This window comes from Pocillopora verrucosa, chromosome 8 (assembly GCF_036669915.1).
Source record: "Pocillopora verrucosa isolate sample1 chromosome 8, ASM3666991v2, whole genome shotgun sequence".
In the NCBI taxonomy this organism is placed as follows: domain Eukaryota; kingdom Metazoa; phylum Cnidaria; class Anthozoa; order Scleractinia; family Pocilloporidae; genus Pocillopora; species Pocillopora verrucosa.
In genome coordinates, this window is record NC_089319.1 from 23,497,854 (window position 1) to 23,506,005 (window position 8,152).

The 8,152-nt window shown below is 37.0% G+C and overlaps 2 protein-coding genes across 2 annotated transcripts; one reads left to right on the forward strand and one right to left on the reverse strand.

Annotated features, from left to right (window-relative positions):
• The first annotated feature begins 71 nt into the window (after positions 1-71).
• Positions 72-1,490, forward strand: LOC131792481 (large ribosomal subunit protein bL28-like). The gene is made up of 2 exons (XM_059109850.2): positions 72-269; positions 613-1,490. The coding sequence occupies exons 1-2, from the start codon at positions 109-111 to the stop codon at positions 971-973; spliced, it is 522 nt and encodes a 173-aa protein (XP_058965833.1). The 5' UTR covers positions 72-108; the 3' UTR covers positions 974-1,490.
• LOC131792480 (cyclic GMP-AMP synthase-like receptor 1) lies at positions 1,439-6,064 on the reverse strand. Its single transcript, XM_059109849.2, has 4 exons — positions 5,674-6,064; positions 4,418-4,568; positions 3,364-3,512; positions 1,439-2,932 (listed from the first exon to the last, which is right to left on the reverse strand). Exons 1-4 carry the CDS (start codon positions 5,972-5,974, stop codon positions 2,412-2,414), a joined length of 1,122 nt encoding a protein of 373 aa, XP_058965832.1. The 5' UTR covers positions 5,975-6,064; the 3' UTR covers positions 1,439-2,411.
• Between the last annotated feature and the right edge of the window lie 2,088 nt (positions 6,065-8,152).

Consider the following 8,152-nt stretch of genomic DNA (forward strand, 5'->3'; position numbering starts at 1 on the left):
ATGTTGTGTACCAGTCATGTATAGTAGTCAAACGCCTTCACACCTGCGCAGTAAACCCCTTATAGTTTGGCTGATCACTCGTCCGAAATTGGCAAATTCTTCTTCATCATGGTACGCCTTGGTCTTCGCTTCTTACTCTTTGGTAGGACGGTCGCACAGAAAGCAAAAGGACGCGCTCTATTGAAAGAGTCTCGCGAAGCACCACATAAAGGTCTTTACCACGGAGAAACTTATGTGTTTGGCTACAGAACAACATGGTCTGGAAAAAAGTAAGCTCAATAACTCAAAACTTAAATTCAAGGCATAATCCTGGTATGATTGAGTACTTTTATGAGAATGAGTCAAGCAACGGTTCTAAAAACAGTAACCTTGAATAAAATATGAATGTTAAACTTAGTTACTCACCTCAAGAAAAATTTAGCATACTATAGAATAAAAATAATTGAATATTGTTCCAGTTGACCTATTTATTTAACAATGTAATTTATTTTATGTACTTGATGTATTAGAATTGTAGATAAATATCAAGTGAAGTGGTGGCTTGTGAGAACATTTGTATAATTTGTAAAACTTTTTACTAAAATATGTTTTACCTATTATCACTTTACCAAGAACTCCACGAGTGTGGAAGCCAAATGTCTTTGAAAAGACATTCTACAGTCAAGTGTTAGAACAAGACTTGTCACTAAAGGTCAGTGTGCCTGCTCTGAGATGTATTGACAAAGCTGGTGGACTTGACAATTACATCATTAACACACCTGAAAGAACTCTGCATTCTAAATTAGCTATTGATCTCAAGAAACTTATGATGTGGGTTGTCAAATGTAAAGAAGAAGGTGTGGAAATGGAGCAGATCAGGAGTGAGGTTTTTCCCAAACCAAGAATAAGTCGTCATGTTCACATTCCAAAAGAATATACCAACAGATTTTACTTTGATTGGAAAGGACCTCGCAAACAGATGGTGTTTTGTTAGGGAAAGTATGTGTATTGACCCTAAGTGTGTAAAATCGTCATGTTCACATTCCAAAAGAATATACCAACAGATTTTACTTTGGTTGGAAAGGACTTTGCAAACAGATGGTGTTTTGTCAGGGAAAGTATATGTACTAAATCTAAGTATGTAAAATATTGGTGGTTGTTTTAAACTTGGAATGGATTTAGAGAGTAGAAGACTGAACCTGAAAAGGTACCTCCTTTCCTTCATGGGTCTTGTAACAAAGTGAATCAGGTGTTAAGTTACTTAACAAGTTGTTGGACTAACCTGCAGCACATTTCATGTATTGATGCCTGATTACCTCTTGTTACAGTGTTGGGTACATTTTGACACCTGGAAACTCTCATAAATGCTACTGAATGTTTCTTATGATGGGGTGGAAATCACACAAAAGTGTGAGGAAAGAGATCTGATCAGTAATTACAGTAAACATGACATTCCAACTTTGAAGAAATCAGGTTTATGAAGTTTTACACGTTAAATGGTGAAAATTTGAGGTGTTACAAACAGTTCCATAACAGTCTTAAAAGTTCAATGGAGTTTGCCATTTCCTGCTGCTTTTAAATTTCATTTGGAATGGGGTTAATTTTAATGTTCTTCAGGGATTTGAGGAGATAGATATGTTTTCCTATTCATGTTCCCTTGGCAAATCTAATGTTCCAAACCCTAACTCTAACCCTTTCCTCTTTGAGGGAATACACATGCATGTCCAATCTAATCCCTTTTCAAATACTGTTTGTTCAAAAAAAGTTCAAGTTATTCCCAAACCTTTGAAATATATTTGACTGTATTATTTTTGGCCATACCATGTTAATCCATATATTTAAACATATTTGCCTGAGTAATTGATTATTTAGATATCCATGGCTCCTTCTTAAAATTTTTTGAAAGCAACTGAATGAACACAGGGTTCAAAAGTCACCATCAAAAAGCCAAAATAAAATGAATGAGTTTACCTTTGAGATTTCACTTTCCCCTGACTTCTTTGAAAGACATAAATATTCCATGTGTCAAAGCAAAATTGCCTTAAATATCCCAGAGTCTATTAAGAAATTTTTTCTTAGACCTTATCCTGACCTGTGGTACCAAGATCAATCAAGAAATACTAGCTCTTGCCTGTGATTAGTGCAAGCAGCATCATTTATTTTCAATACTTGTTGAATATATTAAATATTATGCAACTTAAATTAATTCAAATCTTTGTTGATAGAATATGTAGCAGTGTTAAAAAACTTGCTGCAAGATGTGTCTAGGACTATCTATCCTTAAAGAAGTTATCATTGTTTTTTTGTTTTGAACCAACAATAATCAGTGGTGCAGTTGTACATAAGGTGATCGCACATAATGATTCTAAATTGACCCATTATGAAAATGTTTTAGACAAGCAGTCAATGAGTGTAGCTTGTTTAGTTTCATTTCATGCCATTTGGTATTTCCCTAGGAGTTTGGTTAGCACTTGCACTGGTTTGCTTATAATTTCCCTCACTCTATTAGCCAATTCCTGGCATTCTTGGTGGTTGAATGATTCAAACAAATTTAAACCTTCAATAAAATAATGGGCACAACTCTTTGAGCGTAGACACTTTTCCAACCTCTTAAGGAGGCCCATGAATCGAACATCCAAGGTATCTCTCCACTCTGAGGCATTAGGGTGGGACTCGCACTCATAGAGTAAGAGTGTTTTTAGATGATATGACTTCAATGGCTTCAGGTTAAGTTCTTCTCGAAGAGCCTTCACTATTCGGAGAACTTTCTTTCGGCAAGAGTTGGCTTCACCTTGCCCACCTTGAAGGAATAGCCTCTTTTCAGCCGCTGAGAAGGAATAACGCCACAGGAATCCTTTCTCTTTGTAAGCAATGTTGTGACCCTTTGGTTGCTTACCTACCAGATGACATCCCTCTCTGCAAATTTCTCTCACAAGATTGTTATTGGGCCAACCTTTTCATAAGTAAAAAAAAAGCCAATGTTAAAAACTTTACTGAAAAATAACATACAGCTAGAATAATACAATATTTCACAAAATATTTTGTGTTAAATATTGTGAACCAATAACTAAGAAGCACTGCCCTGTATATTTTAATAAAATAATCTCTGTAGATGTTAGTGTTTCTTTCACATTTAAGTGATTTCAGTGCATGTTTAAATAACTGTCTTTCCATGCCAATGAAAATTCATTAAGTGCTTCAACAAAACTGTTCAGATTATATTTTGTTAGTTTATTTCTATGATAGAAATAATTTTTTTTCAACCATTTTGAATGTTAGACAGCAATAAGTGCAAGTAGTTGACAAATAATTGGTATAGAAAAGTTTGCTGATTCCTGAACTTTATGGCCATTAGGTAAGTTAAGGTGTCAATAGTGATATTACCAGCTCTGGGCCTTGTTTTCCATTCTTCAGCTTCTTCTGGCCAGGTTTTCTCCTTGATGGCAAGTGTCAAATCAATAGAATATTCTATTCTATTTGTGCTAGTTATTTTCAAGGTCACTGCTGGGCCTTCAGACTTAACAGCAACATTCCTAAATTACAGAATTATTAGAGTATCAGGTTACTTTTTCAGCTAGCCATTATTTCCCTCTATGATCCTTTAAAACATTTTGTTATGATAGATTGTATAACAAGGTGGCTGCCTCTGCACAAAGTAGGCAAGATAAAGACAAACCCTTGTTCTGATTAACCTAAATCCCTAACCCAGTAATAATTCTCTATCCAAAAATTCATGGGACTGTTGTCATTGTTGCTTTTATGTTTCTAAGTCCTTTTCTTTCCAGCTGAGTATTCTTTGACACATTTCCTCTCATTTTAGAGGGCTACATCAGTGTTTTGATCAAGGATGGAGCCAAAGGAAAGAAAAACCACCTTAATAATTTTAGGGTATGGATGCCATTTTGGAATAAGTTGATCACTCCATGCACTTAGGGAGAAATTTACACCTATGTTCCCCCCTTTCCCCTCCTCCCCAGATACATGAACAGAACACAATCACAAGACTGCGCACAGAACCAAACCTAGTAAGGGAGCCAGGGGAAAATGAGTTAAATTCTCATTTAATACATAAATTGATGAGAATGGAGTGAGTAAGTGAATTTTATTTCCATACCAAAACCTCATGGTATGACAGTCATACCACGTGGTAAAAACTGTGTCAGCCCATCCTTATTGAAAAAGCCTTGTACAACACTATTTTTCTATCCAGCACTTACAATTGCTGAATAGTTCTTTGAGATTTTAATCATATGCCTGCTCTTTTCCTTTCTTCTTGCATTTTGCCACTCCCAGGGCCATACTTAAGACTGTCTTGCTGTTTCCAGTCCCACTCACACTATTGCATATGGCCCTTGCACTAGGTTACTCTTATTATGTTTTTCCTTTATAGGGAACATGCTTGCTTGTCCAGATAATATACTCATTAACCCTTTTTTACCTTAAATGCTTTTTTTCCCTGATGGCTTTATCCACAAGCCTTTTAAAAACTGCTTTAACCTGTGAGGCATTCAGCATTCCTCTATGGTTCACACAGCTGTCTCTCTTCCAAAGCCATTCTTCGCCCTCGTCAATCATTACAGTGGTAAATCCTGCATTAGAAGGAAACAAAAGTTTCTGCCCATGACTCAGCCTGAATGGCAAGGGTATTTCTGGTTATTGCTTTTCCTTCACCTGACCTATTTCCAGTGGTCACTTCTTGCTTGCCAATATATTTCTTTCCAAGCAGTGAGTAGCAACAACCCAAAATTAGTCTTTCTAACAAGTAACTTGACTAAAATACCCCCTGACTTGTTGGTATTGCAAGGTGAGGAAAACTTGATCATACTCTTGTATTTTATAACACTTGATCAATGTTGTGGTCTATTGAACAATAGGACTTACAACAGAAGAAATACTGGTAAGGAATAAAACAAGTTGACCCTTATTAATCTGGTGGAGTTTAGGTGACATTTTTAAAAATAGGACTTTTAGATAAGAACCTAATGGCTGAGAGGACATAGTGGTTGTAGACTTAATTTTTATTTTGATATGTATTACCTTGATGGTACAGAAATGGTTTTCTCGACTTGAAATGTATATCATTAGCTGATCATCAGACATAAAAAATACCTTGTCTTGGGAAAATCCTAAGGTTTCATTAAGGGCAAGGCGTCAGCCAAATTGACAAACTGTAAGCCTTGATGTAACCCTTGAAATCCACCTCCTTTCAAGAATTTTTAGTAAGTGATAATGTCGATGTCCTAACACAGAGTCATCATGGTTCTTCCCCCCATTTTAAATCACGTATCTCTACATTGTACATTTTTCCGTACAAAACGCACTTATGGCGGAATTGATCAAGCTCTGCAATTTTGAATGGCTAAGATGCGGTTTCAGCCTCCAACTATTCAGTTAGGTAAACTAAAAGTTCGGCTTCTGAATCATTTAGAGCGGCTAATTGAACTTGGAACGGCAAGAGTGTTCTTACCGTTGTGCTTGGTCGGGGAATTTGGACACATTTCAAACGGTTTTGAAGCGGCTCTAGCATGAATCAGACACCGAACCCTACATTTCCCAAACCAAATCCTGAATCATAACATTTACGAAGATTTCCTTGAACTGTATTACTGGCACACTTCTTGGAGTTTGAATCGGTCCAAATTCAAATAAGGTCTTCTTCATGAAAAGTCAGTGTCTAAACAGGCCTAATCTTACCGATTGGTGGCTCGCTGAAGCCATCGTCTTCTTCAAATGGTGCGTCATCCAGTTCTAAATTATCCATGATTAACATCAGGTCGAATTCATCGGGCTCTTTTACTTTGGCCCTTTCATAATAGCTTCCTGTAGGTAAGATTTGAAGAGCACTGAATCGGTCATCTTTCGTTTTCACATATTCTAAGATTTCTTTCACGATAGGCTCCCAACAGTTTAGGGCTTCTATTTTCCTTTGTTGACGAAGCTGAACAATATTAGCAGTAAAACGATTTAAGATAGTGTTTAAATTCTGTTCACTCATTTTTCCAATAAGGATCACCGTTGCAACGCTTTCTCTTATGTATATTTTCTGAAATTTCTTGCAAGTGAAAAAGTGCTTATGGAAGCAATCTTTGATATCACAAACAAGCATCCGGTGGTTTTCTGGGAAATTTCCCTACAGGTGTTTTCTAAATATCACTTCCGGTTGCAACTACCTATGTTCACGTACTTAAGAGGCTCAGTCTACAAAGCTAAAATCTGTTCTCTCAACTATTATATCGCTGTATTCATGCATTTGCATAGTTACACGCACGAAAATCTCTTTACAATTTCACAGTTCTGTGAAATAACCCATTTCTGGGAACGTTCAATTGTTAGCCTTACTACTTTCGGCCCAAATAAAATATTCAGTTCTTTATCTATTATTATTATTATTATTATTATTATTATATCATCATCATCATCATTATCATCAACATTGTTATTAAAATATGAAACGGAAAGATAACATTATACAGACTTAGGGCTCGGAACGTCGGCCTTAGAAACTCTCAAAGGCGGCCAATTCATACCATCAACACATTTAATAAAACTGAATTATCTCGCCCTCACCATTGCTTCACCACAATTTCTTTAGAAGCGTACCCACTGAAAAAACTACATCAAAATATCCTCACGGTCAAGTTAATCTACAGGCGGGTCTATTTTAGATGAAAATTACCGCTAAAGAAATAATTTTTTTGATAAGGCTTTTTTGGTGGGATTTTGTCTAGACTAAACACGTGACGCGCGTTCCATTCCTTGTGGGTTCCAGATTTTGACGAACGCGTTTTTGACGGGTTCCATTCGCAAATCAAACGCACTAGAGAGACACGTCGCAATTTTTACAATGTCGGAAAATCCTCGCAGTTCAATTTGCACAACAACTCACTTTTATTCTTAAATGTGTTTGACTTGGTTTCTCTACATGCTGAAACACTGACTGCGTTGTTAGTTGAGTCAGTTTGTCTTTTTTTGTCTTTTGTAGGGAGTTTTCGTCTTTTTTCCCATTAGTCGTTGCTGGAAGACTGGTTCATTTTTCTTTTCCGCTGAATTGGGTGAGCCAATTTCCGTGGGTCGCAATTTTAGATGAAATGGTATCTTTTTGTATAGAGGGAGGCCTAGAATGCCCATCTCCGGCTAACTGGCCAGGCTCTAGAATAAGTAACCACGCGTACGTTTAGAATATAATGATGCACCTCAAGTTAAGGGCGGGTCGCTGGCGTGCGATGTCTTCTATTTCTGTCGCTGTTTGATCCTTCCTGCTCCCACACAGAGAGAAACTAAAGAGAAAAAATAACCCAACGGCCTCACGGTGTTCATGGCGTAAGTACCGAAGTTGACTGGCACCTATCTGAACCAGTCAAACATGTAACTAAAGGAGAGGAAATTTAAGAAACACAATAGCAAAGAATCCACAATAAATTCATACCCGAACCATCAATCCTAGAGATCAACGTGTAAAAACGCATTACAAAGGGTAACATTGAGAAAGTTGTAGGACCGCGTTGTGCCATTCTGTTGTTTTGCCGCTGTCCATTTTGGTCGTGGTTTCGTCATAGTTATCACAGTTGAGAAGCTGGCTGCAATAGGCCACCACAAACAAGTTGGAGAAAAGGTTAGCAGCAAGGAACTGGCTTAATGTTACTTTTATGATATGCCATTCATTCTTATCTATGGTTAGCTTTATATTTGTGCAAAAAGAGACGCTGTAAGAAGAATTCTTGATTAAATGCCGGTACTACTGTATAATAAAAAGACTTAATTTGTAATACATGACGTACTGACTAAGTTAACTGCATTTAAAGGCTAAGAATAGTGTGCCGATACGTGACAGTTTAACGAATACAACGTCACCCTTTGACACTCGCTTAAGTGAACATGATCGTCGCAACTAAACAAATTGAGTTTGACCTACGTATTTCGATGCAAGAAAAATTGAAAAAAAGCTTCTCACTCAAAATAAGAACCTAGATTTTATGAAAGGTAGTGACACATCTCAAAGACTTATCTCTGTACATTCTTTATAAATTGCAATGCAATTTGGTGCTATGGGTGGATATCAGAATCAACAGGCTACTTGTTTGTGTCATGTGTTCTGGTGGTTTCCGCTTTCAACGATTCTTTATCTCATCCGCAGGCGAATCTCTCCAGTGCCTTTGATCCGTGCGTGGAATCG

Excerpts from the sequence above, each read along its gene's own strand:
- LOC131792481 (XM_059109850.2), top strand. The coding sequence starts at position 109 with ATGGTACGCCTTGGTCTTCGCTTCTTACTCTTTGGTAGGACGGTCGCA. Across the intron at positions 270-612 it reads ACAACATGGTCTGGAAAAAA|AACTCCACGAGTGTGGAAGC; the intron begins GTAAGCTCAATA and ends CACTTTACCAAG.
- LOC131792480 (XM_059109849.2), bottom strand. The coding sequence starts at position 5,974 with ATGAGTGAACAGAATTTAAACACTATCTTAAATCGTTTTACTGCTAAT. Across the intron at positions 4,569-5,673 it reads CTTCAGCGAGCCACCAATCG|GATTTACCACTGTAATGATT; the intron begins GTAAGATTAGGC and ends CTTCTAATGCAG. Across the intron at positions 2,933-3,363 it reads GAAAACAAGGCCCAGAGCTG|GTTGGCCCAATAACAATCTT; the intron begins GTAATATCACTA and ends ACTTATGAAAAG.